At 45.0% G+C, this 18,636-nt stretch overlaps 1 protein-coding gene and 1 long non-coding RNA gene across 5 annotated transcripts in view; one reads left to right on the forward strand and one right to left on the reverse strand.

The window, feature by feature from the left end:
• The window catches only part of LOC135900261 (retinal homeobox protein Rx-like), a 63,313-nt gene that overhangs the window by 11,313 nt on the left and 33,364 nt on the right, over positions 1-18,636 (reverse strand). The window contains exons 2-5 of one of the 2 annotated variants that reach the window (XM_070531933.1): positions 9,587-9,666; positions 8,927-9,457; positions 4,795-5,069; positions 16-247 (exon numbers count right to left, since the gene is read on the reverse strand). In XM_070531933.1, the coding sequence (XP_070388034.1) occupies positions 16-247; positions 4,795-4,971 (409 nt within the window). In that variant the 5' untranslated portion in view covers positions 4,972-5,069; positions 8,927-9,457; positions 9,587-9,666. Of the gene's footprint in view, positions 1-15; positions 248-4,794; positions 5,070-8,127; positions 8,539-8,926; positions 9,458-9,586; positions 9,667-18,636 lie in introns of those variants that run through there. The other variant, XM_070531934.1, reaches the window with a different exon arrangement.
• Positions 1-18,636, forward strand: part of LOC139054627 (uncharacterized) — a 38,816-nt gene that overhangs the window by 5,510 nt on the left and 14,670 nt on the right. The gene's annotated exons all lie outside the window — the stretch shown is intronic.

Here is an 18,636-nt window from a genome sequence, read left to right on the forward strand (position 1 = left end):
ATCAAGAAAGCACACCTTCTTTCCGGGGCGCTGGAGCAGGCAAACTCCCGTCGGCGCCACCAAGGCACCCCATTGGCTGCGCAGAAGCCATGCTTGGCAGTGGACCAGACAGGTCGCGAGTTCGCATCCCTACGCATGGTGCCATAGACATGAGGCCTGGCAGGAGGCCGCTCATGCTGGTTGCCATGGGGTCCAGTGTGGAGATACTCGTGGCGGGAACGTAGTCGACTACGCCCTGGTTGCACAGCTGGAGATGAAGGTCATAACAAGTTAGTGCTGTTAAATGTTTCTGCAAATTTATTTGAATTTTATTCTCTAACTGCGCGTAACACTTTCCATCCCCTTCTACTAACCCATTACATTTCTGCAGTATCAGAAATGTCGAGGCTCTCAAATGTACGACTAAATAGTACCGAATATGAAATTTGTGGGTGCAAAAAGAGAGCTGCGCACCTCCTGTGCGAATGTTCCCCTTCGAGCGCACAATGAAGAGTGCTATGCTCCACGGCTCGGCTAGCGAGGCAAGCGTACTCTTGTTGAAAGCAAAAGTTACGGACCGTAGTCCCAGATGATGTTAGCCAGAGAAGCTTTAAAAGCAATGGTGTGCTTTTGAGACCACAATAGTGCGCTTTTTTTTTTCTTTTCCAAATGCAGTTTTCAAAAAGAATTTTTTTTTTTCAAATTACAGTACCACAGACACTATACTATTTTAACATTCTTAAGTAGCGGGACCTGCAGTGATCGGCCCTACTGTGTGCGACCAGTGCTGTGTGTGGCCTGTGCTGTGTGTGTTCTGTTCCATTTCTGAGATTTCTCATCTTTTTCTTTCTTTCATCTTTCCTCCCCTTGTTCCTATCCTCCATTTATGTTTCTGTCTCCTCCTTTCTGAAGAGTAGGCAGGTGTTGTGCCCCTTCCGGTAGCAGTTTCCAGTCTGCTCCTCGGTTTCCCTTTCATGCCATATGTATATATGTTTTCAAAGCAAATATTATTAATAATAATAATAATAATAATAATAATAATAATAATAATAATAATAATAATAATAATAATAATAATAATAATAACCAGTGCCCTTCCACTTTGTGAAGAAGCATGGCCAGCGAAGCTGTGTATGTGGGCCCCTTAATGGCGAACTGCACCTCCACCGCGGGTCGGCCCGGCATTGCACTATCTTCGAGATCCGACCACGGATGGGGAGTGCCCTTCACCCGCGGCGTAGGTGAAGTAGGCGTCAAGCACTCCCCATACGTGCACCGATACTGAAGACCCGGTCAGACCCGGAGATGGAAGTGCAGTTCGCCATTAAGGGGTCCACATACACAAAGCTTCGCTGGTCATGCTTCTTCACAGAGTGGAAGGGCACTGAGTCTTTTCCATATCTTTTCAACCATAGCCCGTCCTCCTCCCCCCAACTTGCCGTACAGAGTATGCCAGTTAATGTTTTTCCCTTTAATATGTTTTCTTCTCTTTGTGTATTAGCCCCTCTTGCCTAACCGAAAAGCTCTAGTGAAGTGATCAGGAAACGGAGTTCCTATAACGTGGCTGTCCGCGTATTGAGCCCAAACTCTAAGAAACGATTTTTCGACGCATTTCCTGCGTGGACGCGCGAATTTCATTGGCTTCTCTCAAACACAAGGTACGCTCGGCTTAATTAAGCACATCTTGAGCGCGAAGCAGCGTATTCAGATAGTTTTATCTCGGCTGTTGTCTCTTCGTTCGCGAGCCACTTGCGGCGTCGGCGCTGCTATTTGGGCAGATCTGCCCACGCCAAATAGCACCGGCGCCAAGCGAGCGTGATCCGGCGTCGCATTGTTTTTCACAAAGCTGCAATGTCGAAAGCCGATGCCGGTCGGCGGCCACGTCGAAATTGCGCCGGATACTTCTTTAAAGCGAAGCTTTCTTTGCCTCTCCTCCCGAATTTCCAGGCGCTGCTGCGATGGTCTTGCCGTGCGTGTCGCTGGTTTTCTTGCCACTGCGCAACGCCGCGGCAGCGTTGCACAGTTTTGTGCGTGTGGCACGTGCTGTGCTTGCTTCGCCATGCGACGAAAATGCAGGTTCTCGGCTGTAGAGCTCGCGTGCTGGGCTCTGATAGTGCAAACATTACAAACGTCCCTATCCTGAAGAGAACGCTTGCAGCTGGCGTCTCAATAGCGTGCTGGCCACGTCTGCAGATGGACCACGTAAGCACGTGCCCGCAAATGGCTGTAAAACGTGCGCTCAGCGCCGATGACACCCAGACCCGAGAGAAGCGTCGCGCGGAACAGGAGCCTCTTCGTCACGCAGGGAAACGTACGTAGTGCAGACCGCGAATGTATCTATACAATGTGAACGTACAAGTATATTAATTGAACTCCGTACAGCCCCATAATGAAATTTAGATTTAACACTTCTACCACAATACGACGTGCCATGTGAGGCAATGATAATGCTCAACCCTCTCAGAAATTATGAACCATGACGCACAACGCCTCAAGCATACACGTCTCCCTGCGTGTTCTGCGGGCTACACGGACAAACAGCAGTGGTGCACGCAGTGGTGAAGGTCTTCTGAGCGAAAATAATGGACAGGTTATGAGGAATAGGCGAATTTCGAAGGGAGTCTCCTAGAGTAACATGATCAAGTATATGACCAGCGCCTCAAGAACGCCTTACTTGCAAAAATAAACCTAATTAAACCGTCATTTCCTTCCATCAATTATTCTGGATTGATAACCGAGAGCAAGCAAGTTAAATACGATATTCTTGGCAAAGTTTACTAGCACGAAGGCGTTATCTTAAGGCGTTTTCGCAGTTTCTTTCAGGTAGCGGAAAAACTGAAAAGTGTTTTGAGATGCATAGCGTCTCCTTGGTTCTTTTCTTTTTTTTTTCTGCTTCCGAATTAGCATAACCTTACCGAGCGTATCGCTGGCATCGGTCACTGATAAGCCGTCAACAATCAAGCAACCGCGCCTTTCTTACAGAGGACGCAACGGATATCGCTTAGGTTTCATTACGAGTCTCCGTTCTTGTCCGATAGCTATTCGCCTCCATCCACTTCAGTCCCACATCAAGCCAGCATTGTATCGAGCTCATTCACCCACTATTTTAAGTAACAATACAAAGGTACTTTAGTGACGAACCATTCATAACATTGTTTTGGGGCTCTACAGTAGACAAACGCTTTGTGTGTTTGTGTCCTTTCCTTTCCTTTCGGCACTATAGCAGACACACGAAGGGAAGGGCACACACACACAAAGCGGATGTCTAGCCTAGCGCCCAAAAACAATGTTAATATATCCCAACAACTTGCCCAAGAAGTTTTATTAATCCATAGAGCCAAGCTGACGTCCTCCATTTAATGTTATATCCATCAACTTCACACTTAACGTTTCGCTTCTCCTTTCCCAGTACGCCGATGTCTTCGGACAAAAGCGGCACTTGCAACCCTTTGTAAAAGCTATATCATTCACCGTATTCATTCTCTTGAAAACAGCACTCTTAAGCAGTACGTTAAAAGCATAGAACAGTCTTAACTCCAGTCCTTTTAACCAGCTCGACTCTACGAGAAGCAATGAACGGAAATTATACGTTAAAAAACAGTTTATTTTGGTGATTGCTATAGGAGAAAGAAGGATGCTCGAATCGTCACGGTGTCCACAAAAGCGGCCCAAGCCGTTGTTGCAGCTGTACGAGCGTGCAGTGCACACTGACGGCTTGCCATTGTGCTGCGTATACCCTCTCGTAGGTGTACAGTGGGCTTTTCTTTCTCACTTGTCTTTCCCTCTCTTTATCTGCCATCCCTGTGTGTTGAGCAGTCGAACGCTTGTCTGGTTGAACTCGCAGCCCTCCTTCGCTTTTTCCCCCTTTCTCAAAGTGTTAAATGCGTACACGACGTTCTCGTCGATTGGCAATAAGCCCTTTGAAGTCGCAGCAGAGGGCGACGAAGTCACTGCTGTACAGACTTTAAAAGATAACAGACCTGCGCAAACGACTGTAAACTGAATTGGTGTTCATTGTGCTACACGCGGAATAGGTGTTTTGATAGTGCGTGGGGATCGCGACCAGAAGTGTTCGTGCGTCTGTGTTCGCTGTCTCGCTCTCTACTTTCTTATCTTTCAACTGCCCCTCCCTTCCGAAGTATAGGGTAGCAAGACGACTTTTCCATTCTGGTTAACCCCCTCCGGTCCTTCCCCTTCCTTCCTTCCTTCCTTCCTTCCTTCCTTCCTTCCTTCCTTCCTTCCGTATGTATGTATGTATGTATGTATGTATGTATGTATGTATGTATGTATGTATGTATGTATGTATGTATGTATGTGTATGTTTGTATGTATGTATGTATGTATGTATGTATGTATGTATGTATGTATGTATGTGTGTGTATGTGTGTATGTATGTATGCATGTATGTATGCATGTATGTATGTATGTATGTATGTATGTATGTATGTATGTATGTATGTATGTGTATGTATGTGTGTATGTATGTATGTATGTATGTATGTATGTATGTATGTATGTATGTATGTATGTATGTATGTATGTATGCATGTATGTATGTATGTGTGTATGTATGTGTGTATGTATGTGTGTATGTGTATGTATGTATGTATGTATGTATGTATGTATGTATGTATGTATGTATGTATGTATGTATGTATGTATGTATGTATGCATGTATGTATGTATGTATGTATGTATTTATGTATGTATGTATGTATGTATGTATGTATGTATGTGACGCGCGGGCGTTCTGGAAATTAAGTAAAAGACAAGCTAAGGTTTGGACAGAACGTGCGTCCAGAGCCGAGCGCCCACCTGATGCTGCTGCTGTTGCGGATGCGGCGGAGAGGAGCCTGCGTGCTGCTGGTGCTGCTGGTGCTGCTGGTGCAGCCCCAGCATCACCTGGATGCTGTGGAAGTGCCCCCGCGCGTCCTCGTCGGCCTGCGGGTCATCATCGACGGGCTGCTGCAACTCCGACTCGTCCTGCAGCATTGGGCCGACCGTGACGCAGCCGCTGCTGCTCAGGTGCACGGCCCGATTCAGCTGCCGCTGGATGAATGCCTCTCGAAGCTTGGCTCACGGGCTTGTTACTGCGTGCGAGCGTAACTACAAATTACTCTCGATACTCCGAGCGGGAAATAACAAGGGTATCCGAGGGCTCGACTGTTTGTTAGTTACAACTATACGAAGAAAACAGACTTGAACAGAGCTGCGTTTAATTGAATCACATCGGCCTTTTTCACTTGCCAATTTCTTTAAGCCCATGGTCTTAAAAAGTGCATCACAAAGCTATGAAAGCACTTCGACGCTTCTTTAAAGACGCCGGCATTTGTCACGACTGTTGATTCTACTGCGTCACGAGTAATTGTCCCATTCGTTCATTTAAAGTATGTGTCCACCAGACATCCACGGGCTTCGTTGCGAATGAGAACTTCTCGAAAGAGACTTTCACTGTTAGTGCGATAAACGCAGGTTGGCAAACGTGTGATAACGCACGTGGCGCTTTGCGTAACGCAGTAGATTTGCGTTTGGCTCCCATTGGCAGCAAGTTGTCTTTTCGTCCACTTTCACTTCTTTTGTCCTTACTATTTTTACGTTTAAATTAAACAAAACGGTTAATTTCCGCTATTTCTTCTCTAGCTCCATTGCGTTTTTATTTTACGCTTGTAATCCCATAATCCAGAAACAGAAGGTGAGTAACACCATGCGCCACCCGTGCTATACTCGGGTTCACGCGACGGGTCGAATGGCTTATTCAGTCTGCAAGCAAGCTTGACGTGGATGAATTGCAACAAATGGCGCCTCTATAGCCAATCGTATGCAGAGAGTTGTGCGCGACATCATTCGGTGGCAGTGAGCCACGTCATGCTCGTCCGCGGAATTGTGTTAGTCGTAGGACTCCGCCTTTAAGGGGACACGCAAGGTTAATGCTGAATGAGTTTAGGCTGTAGTAAGTGGTTCTTCCAAAACCGTAAAATTCGTTTCTTGGACGGAAGAAAAGTTGGTTCTTAATAGGGAAAATTAAAAACGAAATTCTCTTTTGAAATTGCGTGCTCTAACCGAGGTTGCAGCCCTGTCTGTCAGCCGCCAGTCTAACAGTATTATCGCATTTCTGGCCAATTTTGGGCCGGAGTACTACGAGTAATTCCAAGCTGAGTCTTCGCCTACTTACGAAGGCAATCAGCAGGCGCTGTCAAAATCTATGGCGTAGAGGAGAGCTTAGTTGCCAGAACTAAGCTGAGCTGTCAGCTTTTAGTTCCGGCTTCTCCTTTCTGGAGAAGTAAATAAAACTGAACTGAATTTAACTGCAGAGTAACGTCACCGCCCATCCTTATATTTTGCTTTTTAATTCGTCCCTAACGGGCCATGTCTATGTTAACGATAACACTGACTCATTCGCATAGGTCGGCATACTCACTCATAAGTACACTTACTCGCGCTCATGTCAAGGTCGCGAGTGTGAGCATGAGTGAGTGAGGAAGGGCGTGACTAGAAGTGAGTGTGAACGCGAGTGACTGGCGGTGACTGCAAATGAACACGAGTATGAGCGTGAGTGGGCGCAAGTGAGAGCGAGTTGAAGTGAGCATGACTTTAGTGTCGTTAAATGTTGTTTCAGTTAAGTATTGCCTAACACAAGAATTTATACTATCTTACTTATTCTTTTATAATGTACGATTAACCAAGTGAACAGGAGTCGCCATCGCCAGCAAACGACAACTCTATTTTAATCTTAATAGAAAAGAATGCGAGCGAATGTCAGCGAGGGTGAATAAGTGTTAGTATAAACGTGAATGAGTATTGGTGAGCGTCAGAGCATACGCGAGTATAAAAGTGAGCGAGTGCTGGCGTGTGTGTGTGTATGTGAGTGAATATCCACTTCTTTCTACCGACCTATGCTTATTCGCGATTCGAGAAGTTCAGTAATATACCATTCGAGGGTAACTTTATGATACTTCTTAGTATACTTTTAAACACGGAAAGCGCTGGTGAATTTCTGCCAAACGGCAATTTTCTGCGGCCAACCTACAAGCAGAATGGGAATCAAAATTCCACTGGAGCGTAACGACAAAGCTTACTTAGCGAAACCACGCGACAAAGCATCAGCTCATTGTTTTAAGCGCCCCTAGCGACTGAGGCTGAAACGAAGTATAGGCTCGGCCATCACGCTTGTCTACGATGTAGCTGTTTCAATTTCTGACCTTAGCTTTTGCCGCAGACAGATGTCAATGGTTACAGGAAGAAAATATCTTTGTCAATATATATATATACCCCCTTTCTTTGCCATTTTCTTCACTACGAGAAGAAATGTGAGAGTCCAATAGTCTGAGGTATGGTTTTAGTTCTAGCTCCAATAACAGGCTTCATGTCTGGATATTTTCTTTCTTTCTTCTATAGGGAATTGTTTGTAAAGCCATACAATTTCTGTAAACACCGTAAATATTACGGCTAATAGTAGTCCTCCAACGCAGTATGCCACTCGTCAGTTTCAACCTTCTCACGTAGGCTTCGCTGTTGGGGATGCACCGATTTCTAAAGAGGCAGGATGCCCTGTATGAGTAACGATCTCTTTTGAGTTTCAAACCCACTATTCACAAAAACTTCTTACGCTAGAATCGCTCGCATGAAAAAGAAAAGTTCATCCAACTTTGCTGCTGAACATATTATTAGCGATGGAGGCCGGCCAATGGTAAAGAGCACTTGATACGTACGAAAACCATTCTGAATTCGCCCTCAGAACTGTTTTGCTCACTTGCAAAATTCCGGCAACAATCTTTCATGACCATTCTGTCCGAGTGCGCACAACCTTCTTACTCTGGTCCCCGCTTGCGTCCTTTTTTCCTTTTTCTTAGCACATTTTGGCAGTGCCCTCTGACATCAGCGACATCTGTATACGTTGTATGTACAACTTGTGCCCCTTCCATCTACTTTATGTCTAATTGTTTCATATATATTCGAAAATTTGAGCTACAGCTATTAAATCGCCCACCTATACTTGCAGTCGTTCCTCCGAACAATTCAATATCTTCAGAAAGGGTTCCATTAAGTTAGGAAAACCACCATATACTCTCGAGCTGTACTGCATACTACAGGAAAGTCGGCCAAAAAAATGAGAAAATAGCGTATATGCCAGACTTCGAAAGAACGTACCTCATGGTGACTTGAGGTCGTGGAAGCGCCAATATTCCGTTATGTCACGTTTATGTCGTCTTAGCAGCGCCGTATCACCCGGTGCGAGTGTTTCTAAGTGCCCACGGAAAATCGGCGCGCAGTAAGTACCAAAAACTCCAATCGACACAGCACACAATGCAACAGAGTAGAGCGAGACCCAGTGTTCCGCCATTGTAATCCTTGCAGGTGACGCTCCGCGATGCTAACGCTGTCCTGCGTCAACGGTGGAGACTTTTGCAGCCTCTCGACGGAGGTTAAGTTCAAGTTTTACTTTATATACCTCGCGCAAAAAAAAAGAAATACGTGAAGACGGATAAGCGTTTCGGACACCAAAATCGTGGACGCGCCGAAGAAGCACGGAAAAACCACGCACACACACGGCCAGGGCGTCAGCGCGACTATGTCTGGACCGTCAGCCGAGTTGGCTAGCGTGCGCGCTGGGCGCCAAGGGCCCAAATCAGGACACGGCCCTTCAAAAGGAACGAGAAGAAATTGCCGTCATTGACGGTGAATCGCCGGCAACGATGCCTGATTGCGCCTAACTTCTCTAGATGAGCTCCGCCGGTCGGACTCATTGGAACCAATTAGCAATCATCAGCGATATTAGGGAAACCCGGAAGATGGCATTACAATGTGGCGCGCCAATTGAGACCTCCCACGTGCCAGCGCCCCTTTCACGCCGCGTTCCGTCGGGAAAGCGGGTTACCAGGAATCTGCCTGGAAAGGAGATTTTTTAAAAATAGGACCGGTGACAACTTTTTTTTTTCCGCCGTCTCACCTGAACGCCGCACCTTGGTCCCGGAGGGTCTGGTCCTGGTCACCGTCTACGGGCCGTGGCGTAGACAAACTGGCTGGGCTCTTTTAGGCCGCGCAGCAGCGCTCCCTGGTGCCTCCCGCTTGTAGAGTCGGGACTTGCCCCTCCGCCGCCGCTTCCTCTCGCTATTCGGCTTCAATTGGAGGTGAAGGCCTTTCGCCCATATTTGGACGTCTGGATCGGGCAACGAGCGTGTCGCTGATAGTTTAACGAGCCAGGCTCCGCCCACTCTGACCCGGCGCTCGCTATGCGTCCCGGGACCCGCTCGGGCCAATGGGAGAGGCGCCGGCACGTCGGGTGCCCAACCATCATCCCCCGCCAACTCGGCCCCCATCTCACTTTTGGTCGCGCTTTGTTGCTTCCGCTGCAACCCCCTGCCGTGGTGCGGGCTTCTGGCGCTGGGAGGGTCGCGCCGTGCCGGGGTTGGGACTCCCAGCCCGTGAGAGAGCGGAGTCCCGATCTCGGCCCGTGGATGCGAAGCTCCGCCGACGGGGACTGTAACATCGACAGAGTTGGCTAGGTGAGGAGGTTAGCGGTATACCCATTCCCCTCAAAGAGACGGGACTGTAAAGCAAAACAGCGCCACGAGTGGAAAGGGTGAAAGCACGTGTACTTGGAAATTACCTCAATTTGACGTCGACCGTGAAAGAACAAACGGCGGGTGCAATGTAAGCCGCTTCGAATCCACGTTTCTGTTCCGTAGCCTGCAAGAATTATTTTCAAAACATGTTTGTACTAGAGCAGCTGTTTCGTTTAATTAGAACGAAACCCGCTTTTAGCAGACCTGGCTGCTGCCGATCATCTCCTATATAGTTAAACGTCAAATCTTTTTGAGAATTATCCACATAGAATATAGTGTGTTTGTGTCTTTAACTTTATATACAACGAACTATGATAACATATGGCCACCGCTATGAGCACCACATTTGTTTTGATTTATTATCTCAGTCCTGGTTAACCACCCTACCTTTCCTTTATCATTTGCTCTCTCTCTCTTGATTTATTATTTCCTCGTACACACGCAAGAGGAAGCAGGGACTAAAGGCGCGCAGACGTATAGCCTGACAGAGTACCCTGCACCCTAAAGAGTTTGGAATAAGTATACATCAATCATACATATCTAAATCGGCATACATAAGTTGATATACAACAGTAATCAATACATACCTAAAATAACGCTATGTTTAAAAAAAAAGTCCCTTTAGAGCATAGGTACCACACATCTAGCACTTGCACATAAAAAAAGTTTAATACCCATGTCAATAATATCTTCAAAACAATAAGTTACGAGTACTATGAAAAAGGGTTTTACGACGCAATTCCAAAAGTGACCCAGCGAGACACACGGGACAAACGGCGTTGTTGGTCGCTTGCCCTGTGTACCTCGCTGGTGACCCGTTTAAAATTGCGCTGTAAAACTATGTTTCAAAATATTCAGTAATACAGTTTTCATTCGTATAAACGAGAAATAGACAAGAAAACATAATTTATTTCTTCTCATATATACCAACCCACTAAAAGAAAACTCAACAAATGATAACTTGTCGTTTATTAAGATAAAAAGAACATAACATCAATATCACTTTCATCAGTCGAGGCTTACACATTCTTTAACTAAAATTTCGTTCACTTGTTTCTTAAAGATACCTCTGCTGCAGTCACATTCTAGCAGATTATCCCCTCTATTGAAAAGTTTCTTTCTGCAATGAAATTTGAGGTCCTGTCTTCCGCAATTTGTTCGCGTTTTCGATGTGTATTGCGTTTTGTCTAAAGTTTTGTTGGGTGGGGTGTTCCCGGACATCGGGATAGATTTTTGATCAACGCAGACCTATAGGTACGAGTCTGCTAACGGGCCCTGTGAACACAGACGTGTATACTCGCATAATCGCAATCTATTAAGACTCTCCTCATCACCGCTTCTCATACCCATCTCAATATACCCCTCTCCTCTTCCCCTCTTAACTCTGAGCGTAGTAGCAAGCTATATGACATCACCTCAGGCCCACCTCACTGCGTTTCCTCGATAAACTCTCTCTGGTGTGTGTAGCAGAGTGCCTTCGTGTAATATATTTGGTCTGCCCTAAGTACAGAGTAATTGCTGAATAACAGGGTTTTTCGCAAATTCAGAAGAAACCTGGGATAATTAGCATAAATACTTAACATCCTCTTCTGTTAGGCAAATATTTTTTTTATTATGTGCTTTCGTTGTCGTACCCCAAACCAGAGCTCCAGAGCAGAGCTTCGAATTTTAAAAAAAAAGGGGGGGGGGGCGCAGTAGACTTGTTCCTTGAGCCAGATCTGTAGCAAATGCACTGTTCTGTACATCATGCCAAGGGATTTAGAAAGTTCTGTACAATGATTATTTACATGTGCGCGTTCCATCATAACTCTTCATGAAACTATACTCGTAAAAACTTTTCGTTAATAACACGCTTCAATAAGGCACCGTCGTAGATAATGTTGGGCTCGAAGTTAAGTGTTTTGTTCCTTGACCGGAAGATAATGTAAGTTGTCCTTTCTGTATTTAACTGCAGTTTATTTGCATTTAGCCAATAATTTAGCAACAGCAAATGCTTAGTCACGCCTCACTCTAGTTCTTTAGGGCTGCATGAAAAAAAAAAAAGAGATTTGCGCCATTGTCATATAATACTATTTCTGGTGAATCTTGTATCTGTACAATGTCCCTAACACTTATTCAAAACAAAAGTGGGCCTACTTTCGAGCCTTGTGAAACTTCTTTCTTATTTAACATCTTATTGTAAGCAGTAACTTCCACATGTACAAATTATTTACGATTGCAGCGATAGCTTCATATTAGGTCAGCTACGTTGCCATGTATGCCATAATTTTCCTGCTTAATTGAAGGTTGATGGAGTGAAATGTTCTTTTACGCGTAAAAATGATCCCAATGTAAAGCTTTTCTTCGATGTTAGCAATTATTTTATCTTTTACACGCAGTATACCTTCCTCAGAAGGCTTCCTTTATTTTATTTTTTGTTTTTGTTTTGTTTTTTTAGAAGCCGTATTGTGATATCACGGTTATATTGTGACGATGAAAAAAAAATTTAACAGCCTGTCATGAAGTACCTCTTCAAATATTTTGAAAAATACATTTAAAGCTGCAGGTTGGCGGTGATTTGAGAACTAGCTGTTTCTCTTCGCCACACTCATAGAATGGCACTACGCGCGCGAGCTTTAAACCAACCGGAAAAAATTTCGCTTGATTGCGTTAAATTAACGATGTAACACAATACGACGCTAATTTATTTTGCAATGTGTTTATATCAGTACGCTGTCGTCGCTTCCCTTTGCTACATTATTTTCTTCAGTTCGCGTGATTCACGTGAAAAAACGCTCAAAGTGAGCATGCTTACCTTTTTTCAGATCGCCTATCAAGTCATTTCTTATTTTTCTGTAATTCCACAAGAACATTGGGATCCCAAGTGCATATAAATGTGTTATTCAACGCATGCATCTTCCTTAACCATTCATAGTGTTGTTATTTTTCTCGTCGAAGCAGTATTTTGAGCGCCCGCAACTGCTGGTGAAGGGCCGGAAGAATATTTGAATAAGTGTGGTATAAGTGCTGCTTTCGCCGAATTGATACCCTGGTTGTTTTATGAGGGTAAAAATGAAACAGTTCACACATTCACAAATACAAAAACAAAATTATGCGCCGCAGCTCCCGAGGTCATCACAATTTCAAAGAAAGCCGCAGTTTTGAACGCCCGAAAGGCGAAGCATCGATTGCAATAGTAAATTAGTGGACAGCTATACGAATTAAGTAAGGATGGTAGTTCTATCGACCGTATAAACTTGTAAAGATAGGTATACTAATCAAATTAATAAGCATCGTGTCACGCGCGCACAAGCAAACATGAACATATCTTACTCGACGACCGCGGGAACTCGCTGTCAAAAAGCTGGAGTCAGGAAGCGCGGTAGCAGCAGTGAGCAAATTGGTCTTCGTTGCGGAAACACAGCCGCGGAAACACAGCGCACCCGCCGTGGTTGCTCAGTGGCTATATAGTGTTTGGCTGCTGAGCACGAGGTCGCGGGATCGAATCCCAGCCACGGCGGCCGCATTTCGATGGGGGCGAAAACACCCGTGCATTTAGATTTGGGTGCACGTTAAAGAACCCCAGGTGGTCGAAATTTCCGGAGTCCTCCACTACGGCGTGCCTCATAATCAGAAAGTGGTTTTGACACGTAAAACCACGTAATTTATTTTTTTTTTTTTAACACAGCGCGCTGCGGCCTCTGTACCCGTCACAGATGGCTTTCAAGATACAGCGGCCAGGGCGCGGCCACCCGGGTTGCCCGCAGTAGAACGCCCCTCTCCCTGGAACATTGCGCGCGACGGAAGACGGCGCGCTTCTTCCTCGCTTTCCTCCGTTACGTGCTCGAGATTGAGCCGCGATCGCCGGCTCACCCTCACACGCTTTCGCTCGCACATATAGCATACGGCGCGCGGCGACGATTTTATCTCCCTTTGACTTTATACGAGACCTCACGGCGACGGCAGAAATGCGCCTGGAGTGTCCATATAATTGATATCGCAATAAAACCAATTGTTGCGGTTCACCTCGCATCAGAGGCAATATACTGTTGCTCCGTAAACAAGGCGATAGGTACACTCATCCGGACTAAGCAATGACAAGGCGACGTGAACGTGACCGGACGCTGTACATTGTAAACGAGACATTCCAGTAGAGTTAGGAAATCTACTAGTATAATAGTAGCTTTCCTCGATTATGTGCGGTGATAGTACATATGCGGTGATATTTATTATTCGGTGACAGTAACCGAGTGTTACAGTGTCAGTGCTGCTTTTATTTCTCTCTTTATTTTCCTGTAACTTTACCTACCTCTCTTCTCTCTCCCCTGCGTAGGGTAGCAAAACAGATCTTCCCCTCTAGTTAACCTCCCTATACCTTTCCCCTTTCTTCTGTCTCTCTCTCTCTTCCTCGATTACTTGGGTGAAATCATCTTCACATTTCTACTTTGGGTCACTGTTTTGGCAAGCTTTTTCCACGTCGGTCTGCCAGTCGCCCACTCTTCCCTCGGCTTCTTGCTGTAATGGCCATACTTAAAATTGTCTTGCCCGCGCCTTTTATCTCATCTCCTCTTTGCAAAGTAATCAGTGATCCCTAGCTTTTTTACCACTATAGCTACGTCTCTAGACTCCGCGTGCACAAATCACCTCAGCCTTCCCTCTTGGACACTGAATACGATATCCGCAGCTTTTGACTGTTTCTCTTATGTATCAGTAACCATATTCTTCCGGGTCGCATCATACACTCATTTTGTCATCCTAATTTTTTCTGCATGAACCTTCTGAATGCTAGAACTTTTCACAAAAATCGTTTATGTTCCACACATTGTTGCTGGCCGTACCAGTGTATCGTAATCTCATCCCTTCACTTGTCCTGGTATCTTTCTGCAGTAATGAACACGTGAAACACCCTTCCAAACACTCGGTCATGCCTAGATTATGCTGGTCACTCTGGCCGTAGCGTTCTTCAGTCCCCGACGCTCAAGGCTGCTTCTAGTAAACAGTGAGTGAATTTGCACCAGTTCGTAATTGATACTTAACGTGCAACAGCGCGCTCAGGAGGTAATTAGCGCAAAGTGGACACGCACAAGAAACAAGGCGCCGACTTTCAACGTGTTTATTCAAAGTTAAAAAAATATGCAGAAATATACAGAAGTATATACAAACTGCAAGATACAGAATATATGCATACTCTGGGAGAAAAATGCAGCAAGACAATACCAAATGGAGAACTAGATTATATAATATTGTCATTACGTCGTCAGGGCACGTTCATTAGGTAACAAAATTTATTCGTGTGATAAAGAATGGATGACGCGCTGACGTAATTGCCTTTTATGGAAGTAATTTCTGCCATTTCGATATTTGTCACGAGCTCCTGTCGTTGTGGCGGCTCATAATGATGCCCATATCAAACTAAGGTGATCATCCACAACTTCTATAGACTAACATCAGCTTACTATTTCCTGCACTGCGAACTATGCTGTCACGCTGTCTTAGCCGGTCGTCGAGGTATATTTAAAGTGTACGTTGTCTCAACTTTGAGCTATACAGCCCGCGAAGACGCCTGGCACCAATACTCACATCCTCTCTGCAGGGGACATCTTGCCCCCCTCCCCCCACCCCCCCACCCCCCCGCACACACACCCCAGAATGTCGGCTGCCGTGCTCTAAGCTTCAGTCACAGATGTGCAGTGCGGCCTAACATTAGTGCGCCGAAACTTTCTGCATTTATGAGGCGGCCGGCGGTGTTAACTGCCGACAAGGACAGTGACATGCGTGTTCAGGATGGTGATGATGTTTTGATGCGTAGCAAGACTACCAGCAATGACAGTGAGATGAGATGTGTGAGTATACTTACCTGGGTCAACATCATCTCTACCTTGAGCAATCAGACTAAAAATGAGATCACGCGCCGCTACCTGCAGACGTAATCTATAAAAAAAGCGATGGTCGCCATTGATGTTTTGTTCATTCGCATCTTCGGTGCGTCATTGACTAAATGTAGGACGGAGGCGAGGAAGCTCTTCAATAGGCTCCAGTTTTGCAGGTTTGAAAAAGTTATTGAAAAGTGTTATAAGAAGAAGCCAGATACATTCCTTGCGGCAAAAAGCACTGAATGTAGGCATGCCTTTTAGGGTCATTGTACTAGAGCGTAGTAAATATAGCAAGCAGTTCTTACCGCTTAAATGAAACCTTCCAGAAATGAATGACTCGTTCGTAAAGAACCTTGCGCAGATCTCTAATTCCAAACTTCGAAGAGTAGTTCAGTCCTATCAATGCGAAAACTTATGGCCCGCATGACAGAGTAGATTGATTTATTCAGCGCGCTAAAGTTGGAGACCTTAGTTCCAAGACACGGATAATGCGCTGACGCAATTGTCTTTTTGTAGAAGTAATTGCTGCCATTTCGATATTTATCACGAGCATTTGTCGCTATGGCGGCGTATTATGATGCAGTTATCAAACCAAGGCGAGCCCCCACAACTTGTATAGACTAGCATCGGCTTACTATTGCCTGCCCTGCGAACTAGGCTGTCACGCTGTGTTAGCCGGTCGTTGAGGGATATTTAGAATTGTACTTCTGAATATTTAGAACTTGGAGCTTGATTTACTGCAGATGGCGTCCTTCTCTCGATATCGGTTTATCTGAACTCTATTTTTCTTATCCGCGATGGCAACGTAATAATCTAGATACAGGGTGTAAGCACAGGACCATATAGCCAGAACCCTATATATAGCGCTTGTGGGTGTGAAAATTTTACTGACGCACCTCGAGAGGGAGGGGTCCGAGTGATTGCAAAGGTAGCATATTTTCATAGTATTTCGTTTTGATGACAATTTTCTTGTTACCTTTGATACCGACAACCACTCTTTCAACGCGGGAGCGTCATCCGTCCAATGCATCTTATAGAGGTTGCCTAAAACCATTGGTATACTGATGCATGAGGTGCAACAAAGCAGTTCACTTGGAGTTTTCGATACTAGGATAAATTTCTCTGCGAGGATCTTTGCAACCAGAAGTGACAATTTGTTTTTGTCGCATCGTATCGCTTATTCGAAATTAGTCAAAAGGAGCATATCATCGATATGTGTTCATGTATGCGGTTGCTTAGATACGTATACTGTCGGCACGTCGTACACTTTAGCTTTGCATGCATTGCAGATAGAACACCTGCAGAAGTCCGAACATACTCGTATTCCCAAAGCCCTACAGAGAAAAGCTAAGTACTGAGAAAATCAATAATCCTGAATGCCAGGCAACAACAACGATTGGCAGTCTTTCTTTATATTCATTATATACTTCTGATAAACAGAAGCAGATCGGCCAACGAGAGTGTGCTGCGGTTTTTTGTGAACGCTCTCGAGAATTCTCTTGTGACACTTTCACATCTTTGTAGAAAAAGCTACTCGCCCAAGAAAAGCATTACGCAGCTTCAACTGACATTCGCCGCAAGTGGTACACGTTCAGCGCGCGCACTGCTTAGTTTATATAGATCCTGCAATAGTGCGTGAGAAGTTGCATTGCTCAGACGGGCAGACGTTTCAACAACCGGCTGAAAGAACATGACAAGTTGGTTTGCAACAAAGGTGAACGCAATCTCTCAGGTGATCGCCGTACTTTGACATCTTGCATCATTGTAAGCCACAACAGTCCCAATTGCCCGTGAAGAATTATCGAAGTGGAAGAAATTCATCCCGAGAAAAAAAAAATGCGTCGGCACTCCTTCCTTTGTCTCTATTTGTCTCGAAAAGAATTCTTCTAGCTTCACGTACGTACATTCACCCACCAGAGATGACAAGATTAACTTGATCTCTTTTTGGCATTGTCTATCTTTATTTATTCTTTCCTCAGTGTGCGCATATAGTGTGTTTTATTTTAGAGTTACTTTACCCAAAGCTTTACGTTAAATTCTAGGGTTTTACGCTCTTCAACTACGACCTTATTATGAGGCGGTAGGATATACTACAGATTAATTTAGCCAACCAGGGTTTTTCAACGTGCACACAATGCACGGTGAACGGGCATTTTCGCACTCGACTCCCGCCGGAATGCGGCCGCCGTGGTCGAACCCGCGATCTACAGCGGCACGCCATAACCACTCAACTGCAGCGGGGGTTTGCATTATTTAAAAATTACTTTAAGGCACGTGTTCTGATATGCCGAATGACGTCAGTGAGTTCTCATGGCACATCCACATGAAAGTAATTTTCATACTGTTGTACCAGTTTTGACATAAATGCCGCCAAGCTTGGGGTGAAAATCCACGGTTGTTCAATGTCGTCGTCGTCGTCGTTGTCGTTGTCGTTGTTGTTGTTGTTGTTGTTGTTGTTGTTGTTGTTGTTGTTGTTGTTGTTGTTGTTGTTGTTGTTGTTGTTGTTGTTGTTGTTGTTGTTGTTGTTGTTGTTGTTGTTGTTGTTGTTGTTGTTGTTGTTGTTGTTGTTGTTGTTGTTGTTGTTGTTGTTGTTGTTGTTGTTGTTGTTGTTGTTGTTGTTGTTGTTGTTGTTGTTGTTGTTGTTGTTGTTGTTGTTGTTGTTGTTGTTGTTGTTGTTGTTGTTGTTGTTGTTGTTGTTGTTGTTGTTGTTGTTGTTGTTGTTGTTGTTGTTGTTGTTGTTGTTTAAGAAAACGCAGTTTTATGCATTAATGCTCAAAGTCATTATCATTATCAGCATGGTTACGCCCACTGCAGGGCAAAGGCCTCTCCCATACTTCTCCAACTACCCCGGTCATGTACTAATTGTGGCCATGTCGTCCCTGCAAACTTCTTAATCTCATCCGCCCACCTAACTTTCTGCCGCCCCCTGCTACGCTTCCCTTCCCTTGGAATCCAGTGCGTAACCCTTATTGACCATCGGTTATCTTCCCTCCTCATTACATGTCCTGCCCATGCCCATTTCTTTTTCTTGATTTCAGCAAATATGTCATTAACTCGCGTTTGTTCCCTCACCCAATCTGCTCTTTTCTTATACCTTAACGTTACACCCATCATTCTTCTTTCCATAGCTCGTTGCGTCGTCTTCAATTTAGGTAGAACCCTTTTCGTAAGCCTCCAGGTTTCTGCCCCGTACGTGAGTACGGGTAAGACACAGCTGTTATACCCTTTTCTCTTGAGGGATA

Source organism: Dermacentor albipictus, chromosome 1, assembly GCF_038994185.2.
Source record: "Dermacentor albipictus isolate Rhodes 1998 colony chromosome 1, USDA_Dalb.pri_finalv2, whole genome shotgun sequence".
Taxonomy (NCBI): Eukaryota; Metazoa; Arthropoda; class Arachnida; order Ixodida; family Ixodidae; genus Dermacentor; species Dermacentor albipictus.